This window comes from Vidua macroura, chromosome 1, assembly GCF_024509145.1.
Source record: "Vidua macroura isolate BioBank_ID:100142 chromosome 1, ASM2450914v1, whole genome shotgun sequence".
Lineage (NCBI taxonomy): Eukaryota > Metazoa > Chordata > Aves > Passeriformes > Viduidae > Vidua > Vidua macroura.
In genome coordinates, this window is record NC_071571.1 from 59,242,250 (window position 1) to 59,260,244 (window position 17,995).

General features: G+C 34.7%; 1 protein-coding gene across 2 annotated transcripts in view; it reads left to right on the forward strand.

The window, feature by feature from the left end:
* Positions 1-17,995, forward strand: part of SLC12A7 (solute carrier family 12 member 7) — a 73,191-nt gene that overhangs the window by 36,111 nt on the left and 19,085 nt on the right. For both annotated transcript variants that reach the window (XM_053972764.1, XM_053972773.1), the window contains exons 9-18: positions 174-341; positions 1,808-1,906; positions 2,561-2,618; positions 6,329-6,503; positions 8,314-8,432; positions 9,117-9,215; positions 11,089-11,208; positions 12,878-12,982; positions 15,084-15,252; positions 17,209-17,404. In XM_053972764.1, the coding sequence (XP_053828739.1) occupies positions 174-341; positions 1,808-1,906; positions 2,561-2,618; positions 6,329-6,503; positions 8,314-8,432; positions 9,117-9,215; positions 11,089-11,208; positions 12,878-12,982; positions 15,084-15,252; positions 17,209-17,404 (1,308 nt within the window). The remainder of the gene's footprint in view (positions 1-173; positions 342-1,807; positions 1,907-2,560; positions 2,619-6,328; positions 6,504-8,313; positions 8,433-9,116; positions 9,216-11,088; positions 11,209-12,877; positions 12,983-15,083; positions 15,253-17,208; positions 17,405-17,995) is intronic.

Sequence of the window (17,995 nt, forward strand, 5' to 3'; positions counted from 1 at the left end):
AGTGGCATGGACTGGAGTGCCCATGTGTTACAATTGGTATTAATCATACTGGGAAATGTCATGATTTTTGTGTAAGAAAAAGGCATCTGATTCGTAGGATTATTGCATTCTCACTAGTTGATATCCTGAAACAGAGAGGTGACACTGATTTTGTTTTTTCCCCCACCTTGTAGATAATCTCTGGAGTGCCTATTCAGAAAAAGGATCAGTAGTTGAGAAAAAAGATCAGCCATCAGTTGCTGGATCAGAAGAGTCAAAAATGGCTGGACTTCCTTATGTTTTTACAGACATCATGACCTACTTCACAATGCTTGTAGGGATTTATTTTCCATCTGTGACAGGTAGACACAACTATTTTTCTTGCATGAAGATATGTACTTTTATCTGGAAAAAAATATTTTCATGTGAATTTTTTTCATTTTCCCCACTCTTATAGGTGACTCATGCTATTGCAAGTTTCTGTGCCTGAGGTTATGTACCTAAAACCTTCTGGTGCTAGGGGTTGTGGCTGATGACTTTTGGAGATTACAGGAATTAAACCAGAAAACTGTTTAAGGGCCATCTCCATGTCTGCAAAGAAAGCAAAACCCTCATGTGTTACTAAATGTTTATTCAAAATAAGGTGCCTTTATAACACTTTAATCTTCAAAGGCTTGAGAGAACAGTTTAATATTAAAATGATTCTTCCAGTGTCCAAGATGCCTGGTTAACTGCCTGGGATTTGTTTACATGTCCAATATTTTGCCACATTAACTGTGTAGACTTTTTTGTCAAGCCTAGACTAGTTGTATTTCATTTTCCTCAGCTCACCCTTGACTGAAAAAACCAGATATATTTTTCTTCAAAAGTCCCAGCTGAAGTAATTGTAATATCAAGTAACACAATAGAACTCCGCTAAAAAGTTGCAGCACTGTTTGCTAGTTTATTATGAAGTGGAATCATCCTTTTGTATTCACTGTTTGAACCCCACTACTCCCATTTCTTTACTTCAGACTCTTACCAACATTCATCATATCTGAATCCATGGTTAATGTTTTATTCCATGGAGTTTGACAATGTTTTTGCACTTCAAAATCTTGATATTAGCTTCTATGGTTTTGCTTCTAGTGGTCCGGTCAATTCCAGGAGAGATGGCAGAATTAGTTATTTATTATATATATATATATATATATATATATATATATATAAACCACCTATATATTATAGGTTTCTTTCCCTCCTGTCACTGTATGTGCCACAAAATAATTCTGTTCTCTTTTTAGATTCACACACATGCGTACATGTAATTTTTCTAACCATTCTTTTTCTTGCCTGCTCCTTTCTTTTTTGCTTCTAAGGTTTTATTTGTTAGTTTATTGATTTGCTTGCTTACATTTGCTTGTTATTATGATGTTATTTTATTATGATTGTTATTATGATTTTAGTAGAAAGTTAGTGCATTAGGTCACACTGGCTAAAATTGCTAAGTCCCTATTAATTTGTAACATCCATTCCCAGTGGCAAAATTGCTACTCCTTCTATTTATTCATTTCAAGAATGATTCTGAGGTAATGCTTGAAAATCTTTTTTTAATCTGTCTTTTTACTGACCTTTATAGTATTTGCTTACTCAAGTGGATAGTAACACAGATTTCTGAATAAAATGAAGGTATAAATTGAGGATTTGTGCGGGATTATAATGTGCTTCTGTAGCCTGCCCCATTGGCAATATTTGAGTTAAATTTGGCTTAAAATTAGATTTTCTTATTCTCTTAGTTGTTATTATGGAGTTAATTGTTTTTATTACATAAATTTTGTCTCTTTTTAAGGTATTATGGCAGGTTCAAATAGATCTGGAGATCTAAAGGATGCTCAAAAATCTATTCCTACTGGTACAATTTTGGCTATTTCAACTACATCTTTTATTTGTATCCTTTATACTGTGACTTTTTTCTTAGTCTACATTCTGTAGATTCTGTAGGTATAACAGATTTTTCACTGGAAAATTATTGGAGTTTCCTGAGTATAAAATGAATGAAATCTAAACTGAAAAGAAATCTTTTATATTTGTCTAAAATATCATTATTATTTATAAACATTATTAAAATATGTCAAATTATATATATATATATTCTACTAGTGCTTCAAATTCCAAGGTGTAATTGATGGTTTTAGTCAAGTGATCTGAAGGTTTTTAGCATTAGGCTTCAGTTGGCAGATTGTTGTCATACTCAGTATAACCAGATCTTAAACTAAACACCCAGTAATAGAAGTCGTCGGTCCTTCAAAACCTAGAGTACACAAGTATTTGCTTGTTTGTATGAGAAAATGCCTGTCCTATTGCATGATGTATGAGCTGGCTACTTCCAATACTTCACAGGTCACTGTGAAATACAGTCATAAAGAACATAAACTAAAAAATTGTAGTAGGGAAGAGCTAAAAAAACCAAAAAAGCAGCCAGGAAACACACACACATACTTCATTGTCATGGACATTTTAATTTCATACCTTGGTGAAAAAAGGTGGGGTTTCCTCTATGTGATTTTTTTAGAGAGTAATCTTCCTTCAGTCTCATTAACAGATCTCTCCTGTATAGTATTGTTTGGTGCCTGTATAGAAGGTGTAATATTAAGAGATAAGTAAGTAATATTCAACTTCTAATATTACATGGAGTATATGTAATCATATGTTATATTAATAGGACTTATTAATGGCTCTTGTGTGAAATATCTATGTGGTATATATTTCTTTTGCTTAGTTTAAAACTGGAGGGAAAGTGTGTATGTTAAACTGAGATGGCTGCAAAAACTAGTCAGGTTATTAGACTGTATGCCTTCAAGAAGCAGAAGCAGAATCTAAGATAAATGTTTGAAGTTGAACCAGCCTAATATAATGTTCTTGATGAAGAATATCATAATTACTATTTGCAGAGCTGATGGATGGGGATATGGTGATACTACTTTGGGAGAAGTAATAGGTTTTTGAGGAACAAATTTTAAAATTTGACAGTTGCATGACAAGGGGAGTTTGTAAGAAGACGGCAGTGCACCATCAGACCTATGATTTCCACTAGACATATGACTATTTTTTGTTTTAAAATCTCAGTAGTACATCAGGAGTCATGTCTATTTTCAACAATGTAATTGCCTGAAGAATTTAAGGCATAATATGAAAAATGAAGGGAATAAATGTGATGGACACGAGTATGAAGAGAATCTTCAGATTTTGATCAATTTCTCCATTAGGAGAAGTTGGTTAATATGAAACTGTTGTCAGGTTTTACAATTGTTTTCTTGCTGGTGTCTGGTTCTCTTTTCTACTGAGGGCCATATTTGCTTTTATGGTGATAAAATAGTGTCATTGGGGTATTGTTTAAAAGGTGGTGAAGTTGATGTTGAGACAACTTATTTCATAAGTCTAGAAGGAAAACCATAAATTAAAAGCTGGATTCTAATCAAACTAATACAAGAAGCAGCAGGGGATCCATGAAAAGCTTTTGACACTCTCTCAGAGCATCCTCATAGGCAAACTCAATAACTGTGGACAGTGAGGTGGATTGAGAAGTGGCTGACTGGCAAATCCCAGAGGGTCATGATCAGTGGCATAGTCTAGTTGGACACCTGTAACTAGTGGTGCCCCCCAGGGTTCTGTATTGGACCAGTGGTATGCCCTTGTGGCCAAGAAGACCAGTGTAATATTATGGGAATAAATTGTGCAGACTCATTTTCTTCATGGTGGAAAAAGCCGTTTCTTTATTCACATAACTCCTTTTTATACAGTGTTACAGACCTCGTGTGTGACTCCAATTGGTTAGTTGCTTTTTTGCCAATTACTGTATTGGTTAGTAACAAGTTGCTATCCTGTATTGATTGGTCACTGAAACCCTTGATGTGTATGTGCAGGAAAAGTTGCTTGTGAGAGATAGTTTTCATTTTTCTAACTGTGTAAAAACAATTTATACAGGTGCTAGTTGTTTTTCACCCAGGAATAGATTGTTATGTTAACAAACTGCTCACACCAGGATTGCTTTCACATGGGAATTTATAAAGTGCTAGCTTGATAAGGCCAGCCACTGATTCCAGGAGAGCAGGCCTGATCTTATGAGGCCTTTTTTTAATATTTTTTCTACCGTACTGCAACATAATCCTAGTTTGCGTTAGGAGGAAGAGCATTGCCAGCAGGTCAAAGGAGATCATTCTGCCCCTCTGCTCAGCCCTGATGAGACTGCATTTGGGCTGCTGTGTCCATTTCTGGGCTCCTCAGTACATGAGAGACATGGAGCCTCTGGAGGTCCAGTGGAGGGCTATGAAGATGATAAAGGGATTGGAACATCCCTCTTATGAGGAAAGGCTGAGGGAACTGGGCCTGTTCAGCCTTAAGAAGAGACAACTGAGAGGAGATCTCATCAATGTATTTAAGTAACTAAAGGAGGGGTGCTAAGAAGATGGACCTGGGCACTTGTCAGTGGTGCCAACCAACAGGACAAGAAGCAATGGGCAGAAACTTATGCACAGGAAGTTCCACATGAATATGAGTAAGAACTTCTTTACTGTGCAAGTGACTGTGCACTGCAACAGATTGCCCAGAGACGTTTTGGAGTCTCCATCACTGGAGATATTCAGGAACTGTCTGGACACAATCCTGTGCATTGTACTCTGCTTGAACAGGGAGTTTGGCTCAGATGACCCACTGTGGTTCCTTCCAACATTACTCTTTCTGTGATTCTGTGATTTTTACTTTAAAATGATATTGCTGCACCAGTGAAAATATCTGTTAGTTTTTCCTTCACCATAAATATAAAAGCCAAATCAAACTGCCTAGGAAATAGTAAATGAATTCTGAAATAAGAAATTAATGCAGAGCTAAACTCGTATTTTTGAAATTTACAGGGCAGTGGGAGGTGAGGGAATTTTGTGAGCTATTGTTAGAGCAGGTTGCATTGTAGCAAGAGCCTTGAGTCCATGAACTTTCATTTACATTGCAGCCAGTTCTTATTTGGCTGAAATTCAGCTGAACAGTAAAGTGTGTGGATTTTCAGTCTGGTCTAAAAACTGGTTTCTGAGGCTTTTTTCATTATGATTGTTGTATCTGCAATGGGAAAAAAGAAGTTGTACATTTTTCTGTTTCTTGCGTCTCTTGATGTTATTCCTATTCTGTATTTAGTTGAAAAATAGGCATTAGAATTTGAACTAAGAATAAATATACGGTTAGAGAAATCTTGTTATAGGGGGACAATATGGGTTTTATCCTATAATTTTGAGGAGTGTGATTTTACCTTTTCTTTTTTTTTCTTTTCTTATTTTCTGCTGAAAATAGTGTGTAGTTGTGCATCCAAACTTGGGCATAAGCAAGAATTTGAACACTGGCATATTATATTCACTTAATTGCTGTGTTTCTTGACCCTATTTTAAAAGCATGTCTGAAAAGACAAAAAACATTTAATTTTCCTTATTTTTCTCTTTTATTTCTGTAGACCTTTCCTTTTATTTGGAAAAAACTGAACATATTAGGAAAAAATAATGGTGGTATTACAGTAGAGATAGCCTTAAAATTAATTTTGGCTGATTACTACCAACAGTAAGATGAACTATAAGAACCATACTTGCTTTTAAAACAAAACTGCCAGTTCAAAGGAGGGGGGAGGGAGGAATAACCTTTTTGCAGTTTATTCAAGTCATGCCTAAATTAACATAAAGTTAGGTATCAAAAAAAAAAAAAAGTGGAGATAGTATTGGATTGGACACTCAGGACTGTAATGAAAGCACCTCTTCCTAACTTCTACCCACTTGTTTGCTCTAGTTAATTAAAAATTGCATCAGGTTGCACAACAGCCAGAAGATGTGGAAAACTCAAAATGGTTGTGTCTAGTATTTTCTCTATTTACGTATTGTATGTCAGTCTCACACTTTTAAAAGGAAAGGCTAATACTTTTTGTGAAACTCCTGCTTATGCCCCAGGGTATACTTGTGTATATAGTGGAACAGATTTCTGTAAACTAGTTCCTAGCTCTCACAAGGATCTGTAAGATACAAATGTGCATACTCCTGCTATTGTTTTAATTCTGAAAAGTTTGCCAAGGTATCTGATAATTGCTGCATATCTGCTTAGAGGCAGCACTTAATGTGAAGTGATTATAATGTCTTCTTTAAAATGGCAGAATAAAGAGAGATTGCTTGGTTGGAAATCCTATAGTGTGTACTGTAACACAGTGTTTATTGTTAAAAAGTGCTCTTGTCCAGAAAGATTGAAATGTGGGTGTTGAAGCTACAGTAAAAGTTATTTTAATGCTTACTGATTCTTTTTTTTTGTTTTGTTTTAGTTATTTTTGTTTCCCCTGTTCTTTCTTAAGGTTTGGAGAAGCAGTTAATGGAAATCTGGTGGTTGGTACACTGGCCTGGCCTTCTCCGTGGGTTATTGTGATTGGTTCATTCTTTTCAACATGTGGTGCTGGTCTCCAGAGTCTCACTGGTGCACCCCGACTATTGCAGGCCATTGCAAGAGATGGAATTGTACCGTTTATTCAAGTGAGATTTTTTTTTTCTTGTTCGTGTTCTTACAGTATTTCCAATGTAGCTTCTATTTTGAAAAAAAAAAATTGATGTATTATTTCTGCTATTCCTGTAGAATGTGAAGAAAAGATTTGGAGCTCAGTTCTATTTGTGTACAATAACAGATCAGGCTATTGCAGGACAAAGTTTGAGCTTCAATATTTTTGTGCAGTGCAATTTAATTATATTTGATTTTACACATGAAAGTTAGTGATTCCAAACTGAATATAGTATTCTATAAATGGAAATAAATGAACTAAGAAGCAACTCATAACTGAACTTCTAGACTCTAGGCTGTGTTTACTTCTTGCACTTGTGAACAGAGTTATTTAATCTCACTATGGAAGTGCATAAAATTTCTCATATTACAGAGATTAAATTCTAATTTTTATTCATTTTTGTAAGGTAAATTAAGTCAGTAAAGATGTAACAAGAATTCTATCCCATGACTCCAAATATGAAGATTTGTTCCAACATCTCTGTGCATATTTTAAGAAGAAATAAATCAGATTTTTCTCAAAGTAAGGGAGCTGGCAAACAGAAGATGATGAGAGAATTCTTGCTGGGCTGCTTCTGCAAAATCTAGACAACTACACTTGTGTTAAAAATCAGTAAATAAAACTCCAAAAGATAATAGTGTCTGGAGAGCAAAGCTGTGATCTGTATGGTGAAGTTTGGAGTTTGAAAGCTTACCTCAAGATTTGCAAGACTATCTGTAACAGGAAATAGATACACTAAGTATGCTAAAGTGGAGGGATTGAGTAGTGGTGGAGTTTGACTTGTCAATGGAAAGGGGCTGTAATGCAATAAGTTTTAAGTTCTGGGTAGTATAAAGAGAAACAAGAAAAATTTACTTTTGCCTGAAGCAAAAATTTGGTAGAGAGAAGGTGACATTATGATTACACATCCTGAGAGTTAGACTTGAAAGGAATGAAGAATCAAAAGGAAAGATTTGTGGTTCGGGAAGTGAGAGAAAGGGAATTGAAGAGAAGCAGGATACTTAGAGAGGGATTTGACACTTGAGAATGCACTTGCTGTTTTGGAGTGATATGGCTAGTAGTAGGGTTTATTACAGAAGCAAGACTATGATATACTTAAGAAAAAAAAACCCAAATTACTTGAAACATGAGTAGAAAAAAAGGGGATTTTAATATAATAGTAGGAAAATTGATGGAGGACAGGAAGCTAAGAGGACAGCATAGAAAATGAATGAGGTCTTAATTTCTGTAATTGAATGGAGGAATATGGAGGAGAATAAATACCACGGGAACCTCGGGCATTTTGCCATCTGTCACCAGTATGGCTGTATAGAATTCTCCACAAAAGAAATTACCACATGCAAAATGTTTTTTGGTAGGGCTCTGTGCAGGATCATAGTCTTGTCTAATTTCTCTTTAAGGGTGAATATTATGTTGATAAGTACTGAATTGATACCTAATTTCTATGTTACAAAAAGTACTGGCCTAAACTATATTAGCTTTTTACTAGGCATAAATCTCTTATGCATATGGTTTTTAATTTTCTTAAGAATATTTCAGTAAGAGCTTCTATAGGACTTCCATGTTATGTAGTCTTTGCTTACTTTAGTAAGCATATTTCTTACTGGAAATGTGTGTTTTGCAGTTTTAATTTTGGCTTTTCATAGTATAGATTGCATCATTTTCTTTTGTAACTAATAACTACTTTGAGTTAGAACTAAATAAGTTAGTTCATTATTTGCACCATAGTTTACTACTGTATAATGAACAGCTTTCCCTAATCTTACTGTAAACTTGAATTGAACTAGATATTTGGTCATGGAAAAGCAAATGGAGAACCAACTTGGGCTCTGCTCCTCACTGTTGGTATTTGTGAAATAGGAATTTTGATAGCCTCATTGGACAGTGTAGCACCGATTCTTTCTATGTAAGTATGAGTGTGGTGTTTTGTGTTCTTAAGTTAAATAGTATTTTCTTTTAAAATTAACTAGGTAATTCTTTTTCTTTTTTTAAATAATACATGTTAGACTTTGTTTTCTATCAAATTATATTCCTGTGTGATCCTGGGGGTAATATGAAACAACAAAATATTTTGGCTGAACTAATTTCTAGGCACAAAGAAGTTTTTCCATGACAGAGATCTGAAATACTAATAAAAATATGTTCAACTTTTTAAAAACTTGGATTTCAAAATAATAATTACTGCTATTTTAGGCCAAGTGCACCTTACAGAGACAGACAAAATTCAGTCTTTTAGAATATGAATAGATTGTTTTTTACTTTGTCCAGAACACGATACCATCTGAGCTTCTATAGAAAAAGAAAAAAATTAACTCTGTCCCAGCCAAAAATGATACACCATGATTGTCAGTTATTTGCCACGTTTGTCTCCAAAATATGTGTTTGAGGGTCTATATTATGGTAATACTATATTTTGAGGCCTAATATTCTATAAGCAATCTTAATGTGTGTCTTGTGTTCTCTTGGCCACTCTGAATATAGTATACAGGAAAATGTATACCTTCCTTCCCTTTTTTGGATTGTGTTTATATTTTAATGCACATCTGTCTAGTACCTTTCTCATTAGAAAATGCTCTTCTTTTCTTAACAGGTTTTTCCTTATGTGTTATATGTTTGTAAATCTGGCTTGTGCAGTTCAGACACTTTTGCGAACTCCCAACTGGAGACCTCGTTTCAAGTATTACCACTGGTAGGGAATATTTTTTCATTCAGAAGAGTTAAAAACTAACTATACAGCCCTAAATTGTTGATTTTATTGCAATAATAAAACAAAATCTCCTTTCTGACTTACATGAGTTATGATTCATGTACTCAATAAGAGCATCACTTGTTTTCATGTTTTTAGAATAGCACCATAGTAATAACAGTGATCATGAAAACATGCGGCTAATATAGATGGTTTGGAAAGGGGTTACAGGATGACATTGTATTCTGCTTAGAAGCCAAGAGAGCTTCCGTGGGAAAATGAGGATGAAAAACCATAAAATCTGCCTTGTATATATACTTCAGGAGAACTGGTAGAAGTGTTCAGGAAGGTTAGGACGAATTTCATTTTGGTTATGCAAAAAATACACAAACCTAAAACTTCTACAGAAAAAAGTCTCATTCAGTATACATCAATTGGCTCATTGATGATGTGATGACTGGTTTTAAAATATGCTTTGGACATTGCATTTGATAACTGAAGTAAACCCTGTAAAAAGTGAGTAAAGGTCAAGAATACAAAAGGTGGAAGTGTGTTTTTTTGTTTAATCTTTTTTTAATGGGTTAAGAGTTCAAACATCTCTAAGCTTCTTGATTTATTTCTAAGTGTATGTTAAAAGTACATAACTTAATTAAAAATAATTCTATTGAGAAATTTATTGTTGAAATGACCTTAAATACTAGAGCATTTAGTAGATAAGCTGGCATGATTCTAGGATGTAAGAGTTACTTATGATTTTTCCTTTTAAAGAGTTGAGTGAAAATGAAATGTTGCAGTACTAGCTTTGAAAAAACTTGTTGAATCTGCTCTGTAGTTACATACTAGTTTGACACCTAACCCTCCAAATATATACATTTGGCAACAATTCTTTTTTATATTTTTCTCAGAGACATCAGTGAGGCAGCTGACTCACTGTGTGACTACTTCTAGCCAAAGCAGGTGTTGGAATGTTCAGCAGGAATTGGGATGGCATTTTCTTTTCTGAGTGAAAGTAGAGTCTTAGATTAATTCAGGCATGAAAGATCAGCTGTTGTTCTTCTATACAAACTACAAGACTGATGTCCTCAGAACTTGTAGAAATCATTCCCTAAGTTCAAAATTGAACTCAGTGCACTAAAGTACCAAACTAGAGGTACCAAACCAAAGTTAACTATATTGACACCCCGTCAATATAATCAAAGTTAGCACTAATTTGGAAATTGGGTGAAAACTAATTTGGGAGGTTGTATATGACTAAAAATATACACAAAACTGGCAATTTTGAGATGATTTACATCTAAATTTAATAAATGTGGGCAAACCAGGCATATAGACTTAAGTTTGGAAATGCTTTTGTAATTTTTTTAGCTTACATTCATTCTTCTTTGTAACCTTTAGAAGATTGTTTTCTGTATTCCACTGACTTGTGTTATTGGTCAAGAGACAGACCACAACAGAAGTGAAGAACAGAATTGATGAGTCAAATTGAATTTAAACTAATCAACTATTTTTGCTGGAAGTAACAAAGTTGTTTTTTACTGTTTGAATTTTTTAGCTTAAATTCAAATCAACAGTAATAAGTGATAATATGTTTTGAAACTGAGCTTACTTGGAGGTACTGAAATTTCAGTACTGACAAATGTAGTAAATCTATTGTTATATCTAATTTAGATGCATTATTTATGTCACACAAAGGTTCTAAATGCATTTTTTTCATATAAGCTAAAAGTGGGTCAACTTTTTTTTTTATTTTATAATAGCTAAAAAATAGCCTTTGAAGGAGAAAGGCCTTTCTGGAAGTTAACTTAAATAAGAAATTAACTTTGTAGAACATTTGTATGCCTATTTACAAAAATGGAAAAAAATTGGTTTCTTTTAGGACTCTTTCATTCCTGGGGATGAGTTTATGTCTTGCCTTGATGTTCATTTGCTCTTGGTACTATGCTTTGATTGCCATGCTAATCGCAGGATGTATATACAAATACATAGAATATAGAGGGTAAGACCATATATCTTATTTATTCTATATTTAATATCTTTACCATTCAGCAAAAGCTCTTTTGTATAAAATAGATACAACTGAACTAATAAAGTTCAGAGTATTCTTTGAAACAAGGTAAAATCTGATCTCTGTTACGGGTTGTAAGTTTTCTGGCTTGAATTTCTCTGGAAGCTCTGTTACATACTTTTCAACAGCGAGAACTGACAGAAATAATAATCAGTAAGTCTGGGAAACTCTCATTGGAGCAGAGATGATGGTGTAAACTTTTGGTACTTCAGGAACATTACCTCCCAACATCAAGCAGCAGCTATTACAAAAGTGTAAATTATTATTACCTTGTGCAGAAGCTCAAACTCTACATTTTTGCGTGCGTGCACTTGATTACGTTCTAGAATTAATCTTTAAATTGCAACATACTTTGCACTGTATGCATTTGTCAAGAAATAGTCATGCCTGTCAGACATGCTAAGCAACTATGAGTCTTAAAGTGCATGCTGTGTTCATAAAAAAACTCCAAAAAATGAAACCAGCAAAAACTCCAAGTAAACAACATACAGAAACAGTACAGCTAATTATGATCAGTAAAGATGCATGCTGTCCCTTTCTAAGGATAATTACCCTGTGCTGAAAGAAAATAGTAATATCTTGGGGCAGGAAATTGAAGCTAGGCCACTGTTTTGATGAGTGATTAAAAACAGCTCTCAAGTGGATCAGCTGGTATTAACTGTTCCACCCTGTGGATTCTCCATCTTTTAATATCTCCATTTCCAGATTAGATGCTTTTGTGGATTATAACATCTCCATTTACTGGGCTAATGATAAGAAAATTAATTTCCCAATTTTAGTGAGAAAGTCAGATCAGATGGTAACAGTTCTGCATGCATGTATGTATATATATATATATCGGTTCATACATAAAATTATGCATCATTCCAAATTTATATATAAGTTCTACAAATGTTGGCACATACCAGGACATTTACCTTGTTGAAGGAGATGCTTTACTAGAGCTAGCTAAGTTCAGAGAAAACTCATGAGTGAAAATCAGAGGGAGGGAGGGAGGGTGGGCAAGGGAGATGGACCCCTTGCCAGTATAGAATCCATTCTCCTGACCACTATTAATCACCAATATTCTATATTGGAATTAAAATGACTGGAAAATATAGGGAGACTGAAAATGGTCAGGAGAATGGATGGAGGTTTAGGCTTTCTGGGAGGGAAGCTGGGAAGGAAAGAAAGTGGAGAAGGCTATAGTGGTGGTGTTGAGGGCAAGATAGGTTATACTAATCCATGTGAAGTCAAGTTGCACTTACTAATTTTGCTTCTTTTAAAAAATTCCTTTTAAGTATCCTTCACTTATTCATTCTAGTGCTAAAAAGCAACTTAAGTAGCTCTCACCATTACAAAAATGCTTCTGAAGTATGAATAAACTAGACCATAGTAAATATTTATAAATAGAGAAAAATTACCTTGAAGGGGTCTGGAACTGCTTCACCTTGGTTAATCTTCAATCTTGATTTAAGTCTACAAGACAAGGGTTTTTCATGCATTCATGCAAAAAGAGAGTGATCAATTTTTACATCCATTATCCCCCACATGAAAAAAAGTACTTGATTTGTATAAATAAATGGGACCCTGTTAATTGAACCTCTTTTGTGTCCTGAAGAGCGGAAAAAGAATGGGGCGATGGAATCCGAGGCCTGTCTCTGAATGCAGCTCGCTATGCTTTGCTTCGTGTTGAAGACGGTCCTCCTCACACCAAGAACTGGAGGTAGAGTCCTATGTTTTTTGAGGTCACTTAATTCTTGAAATATGTAAATATATTGGAATACTGCTGGGAAAGCAGTGAAGTAAAGAAAAAGTGAGATTCACCTTTAAAATAATGTTTTAACTTGGGCATGGCAATGATGTCATTGCAATACTACTATTTTACTGAAACGGAATGTGACTTGTGGTCAGTATCTAATCAACTTTGTGGCATACTGACTTGAACTTAAATCCATATAGTGTTGACATGGTTTTCAAAAGTACAGAAGAATTGTAATGTTTGATTATTTATAGATTTTTCAGATTCAAAGAAACAGTTACCCTTGAATCTCACCATCTCTACCGAAGAAACACTGCAATTCCATAAGTGCAATTTTTTTTTGTTTGTGTATATGTTCCCTCTGAAATACCTTGTACAAATCTACAGAGAACTCTTTTTTGTTTAAATTCGTTTTTATGGTATTCTTTTTATACAGCTTCATTCAATAGTAGCACTTTCTAAATTGCTTAGATGCCATTGAAACGAAATCTCACATTTTACTGTAATGGAGTTAGATCTCCACTACTATTTTTGCAATGTAAGTTTTTTACTTGTTAAATCTAATTTTCCTCAAAGCCAACTTTAAAAGTTACTTAACATTTAAAAATTAAGGACCTTTGCACATTGTCACTTCTGATGAATGTAATGAATGAACTAATGAATAGTTCTAGTCACTGCTCAGTGATAGTATCATGGGGTGCATGCACATGCAGTGTTCTGTTATCCTTCAGTATAATGGCATTATTTTACCATTTTTCCTGGGACTGATGAACTTGGCATATCAGAGATACCAATGTAATGTAGTGTTGACAATCCTGTTAAATATTTGACTGCTTCAGTTCCAAATGAGATATCTTTTTCCATTGTGTCAATATAATTGCTAGAACTGAACCATCTTGTTATATCTTAAACTGTGCTAATTTTGAGGTAGGAAGTATGATCCAACTTGTCATCAGTCTTTTGAATTTGTAGCAATGACAGGAAAAGTATAAAATGTTGATTTGGGAAAAGTAAGTAGATTGAATATTGATTAAAGGAAATAGAGTGCATCCTCATCTAGTATGCAGTTGAAACTGAACTTTGGGTACTCTTGGTATGATTGTTGACTGTCCTTTTGTAAGGACCTACACAGGCAGAGGGGTGAGTCGTTGAGAACATCATGAAAATCCAGAAAGGATAACTGCAAGTTATCCTTCTATCCTTATCTGAATACACCTGGTACAGGCATATACAGAGCAGTGATACAAGACTGTGAAGCTGCTTTGGTAAAAAGGACCTGTAGTTCCCAGTAGATAGTAATCCAGCAGTGTGTATTGGCAATGGCATGCTGGACAGGAGGACAGATAGTACATTGGGAAGTAAATATACTGGGAGATATTTATTTTTGTTAAGCACTCATTAGTATACATTTACAATCTTTCTTCCATGTTTATGTACTATGATGTAGGAATGGCAAACTCGAGTAGATACAACCGCAGATGACGGTTGGAGCACAGGGGCATCTTCCCTCTGGAGAGGGGCTGAGGGGCTATGCTTATTCAGGTTCGAGGAGGCTGAAGAGGAGCCTAAAAGTTGTTATAACTAACTTATAAACATGCAAAACCTAAAAGAAGGTTACTAAGAAGATGGAGTCAGATTTCTTACAGCAGATTAGGATAGGAGACTAAGAGAACATGACAAAATAATTAAGCACTGAAGAGGTGACCCAGAGGTCTGTTTCTAGAGGTTTTCCAAATCCAACTGAATGAAGCACTAAACAGTGTTCAGTGTTTAGTCATTTCAAGCAGCAGGTTGCACCAGATGACATTGGAAGAGTGATTTTATAATTTTTTAGGTGAAACTAGTCTTTAAGGGAGCATTTCAAAATGACATTGTGATGGCTTATGTATTCCATACCTGAACTGTTGTTGCTATTGCAAATTATGGCTTACCTACTTAGGAGTTGGCTGTTTTCCATTGAATTAAGCAATTAATCTGCATTTGATTAATTCTTAATTTTAATTTTCCAGTTCTTCACAATGAATGTGTGTGTGTGCACTAAACTTTTTTTCCCTTTGTTTGGCAGACCTCAACTTTTGGTCTTGTTAAACTTGGATAATGAGCAGTTAGTCAAACACCCTAGATTGCTTTCTTTTACCTCTCAGTTGAAGGCTGGTAAAGGACTGACTATTGTGGGTTCTGTGCTTCAGGGAATCTACTTAGATAAATGTACAGAAACTCAGAAAGCTGAAGAGGTATGTAAAAGAGCGCTTGCAAATACATGTAATTTACATTAGTATTTAAATGTTGAATCTGGATAGCTCATACATTGAATGAGAACTGTTGTATAATATTGAATAAAACATCTATTTTTGCTTTCAGCACAATCAGTGATTATATAAAAAGAATGTATTGGTGTATGTAGCAAAATGTTCTATAAAATTTTCTAATAGGATGAGACAGTACTGATACTTCCTAGCTTTTTCTTTAATATTGAGAGTCCTGGGCTTACAATCAAATTACATTAAAAAAAATTAAACGCCCCCCCCCCTCAAAAAAATGTAAAAAGCAAAAAAACCCACCCACACACAAAAAAAACCCCAAAAGCAACAAGAAAAACCCCACCAAAACCCACCAAGCTTTAACAAATTACCTTATAAAGAAAACATCATATATTTAACAAAAAAATTAATGTTTAACTAAAAAATGCGAATATGTGGCGTAATATCATCCTCATGATGTGATTTTCTACATCCTTCTAGAAATACATATGAGAATTAGGATTAGGAGTACTCTTTGCCAGAAAACTGTAAACAGGATCCTTCTTGAGATCCTTTATTTTATTTTTCTATTTATACCATATGTCCAGAGAAAGTAGGATCAGTAGAAAAAAATAGTAAGTTGTCACATAATTTAAAATTACATCCAACTGTGCCTACAAACACAAGTAAATTTAGTTTCATTTCAATTTCTTTAATAATAATACTTGTATTTACTTGCCTATGCAAACTCTCCTACTCCTATCTTTACAGAGTGGGGAAATATTTAGATAAAGTATCATGTTTCTTTATTACTTTATTGAAATGTCCAAAAGTAGGTTTTGATTGCCATTTTATCTTCCATATTGGTTAATTTCTGCAGTGTTGCTCAAAGGAGTACCAGTTGATATGTCTACTATTTTGATCCAAGTAGCCTTCAAAGCTGTGTAAAAACCCCTGTGATTTTTTCAGACCTGGTATCTCTTAAATAGATGAGCATTTAAAATCTTGAAATGGACTAGCTAACATAGCTAACTGCCCCTTTCCTCACAGTTTTCCTTTTTCTTCTTCCTCTTGCTATTCAGGCTTATCCATAGTGGTTTTTAAAATAACAAAGTATAAAGATAGATGACCTATTTGATATCACATGAAAAGGTCCTAAGAGACCAATTAACTTGAAAACAAGTTGAAAAGTCCAACCATGCTATATTGTGGAAGTAGTTATTACTAAGCTGTTGCTATCAACATGTATGAGTAGAAAACAAGATGAAGAATACAAAATCAGGCCTATGACATAAAACAGAAAAAACCCTTTAAACAGAAACTTTTACAAGAATTTGAAATGTTATTTGTAGATAGCCTAACTGAGCTGTTTTTCTGAAAGATGGAAAATGATGGGATATTTAATCTGGTCTGTTTATCTTGTCATTATTTGGACAGTGCTTCCAATTTTCTTCGGCATCTGGTTTTCCATGTTGGGAGCTGATAAATAATCAGCCTCTTAATGTCAAAGGTATTTAAGGAACTTTGGCAGCCTCTTCTTCTTAAGTACTTGGCATCACACTTCCAAACTCTTCCAATTCCAAAAGAAATGGCTGATCATTCCAACCATATGTTGCTTTGTCATCCACTGGTTTTGACTTTACCTGAAGCAGTGTCACTTCATTTATCTTTATCTATGTGTTTTTACTCATGTCTTGTTCATTCTTCTTTGGAAGTAAAAGGCAGAATAATTAAAATAATGAAAAAACTGTGTATGGTGTCTTTTGGGGTGGTAGCAATTTGGGCTCTAGTTTTCATAGAATCTTTTGGAATTAGTGATTTCTTCATGTTGATTATACATTGTTGATAAAGTTTTGCTATTGTTTGCTATTGTAATGTTGTTACTCCTTCTGGTGTTAAATATCAGTGTTGATGGTTTGTATTTCCCTATGTGTAATTTTCCTATTGCAGAATGTTAAGGCCTTAATGGGTGTAGAAAAGACTAAAGGATTTTGCCAGATTGTGGTATCTCCTAACTTCAGAGATGGAATATCCTATTTGATTCAGTCAGCTGGTCTAGGAGGGATGAAGCACAACACAGTCCTGATGGCATGGCCACAGTCATGGAAGCAGACAGACAATCGTTTCTCATGGAAAAATTTTGTTGGTGTGTGTTTATTGACTTTCTTATTTGCATTTGTAATTCAACTGTGTGACTAATGTATTTGCTGTGTGGATGAAATGTACTACTGAACATCTAGTGAACAACTGAACCTGCATCTGATTTAATCTGGACTGGGCTTTCTCAGCCCTCTTCAACCACAGGTTTGCTTTTTCTTCTTCTAAGCAGGCTGGTCACTAAAATCAGTGTCATGGTTTAGGAATGCTGCTCAGCAATTTAGTGCTCCCAGTGAGACTTTCCAAATCACACTGCTGCGTACTTACCCCTCTTTGTCTTCCCCCACCACCCTTGTGCTGGGTTGGAGAGAAAAATTGGAGGCACAAAAGGTAAAGATCACAGACTGAGATAAGAACAATTTACTGGAAACAGCAATGAGATAAGAAAATGAGTAGTAAGAGCAACAGTGTTAATAACAGAGAGTATACAAAAGAGAGTGATTTTCATGCAAAAACGTCCACCAGGAGCTTTACCCAACCACAGCCATGCCACCCCAACTACTCCCTCCAGCTCAGAATTGGTGCCACTCAGTCATTTCTTCTAGCTTTGAACCAGGCCCATGCTTATTCTACCAGAAGA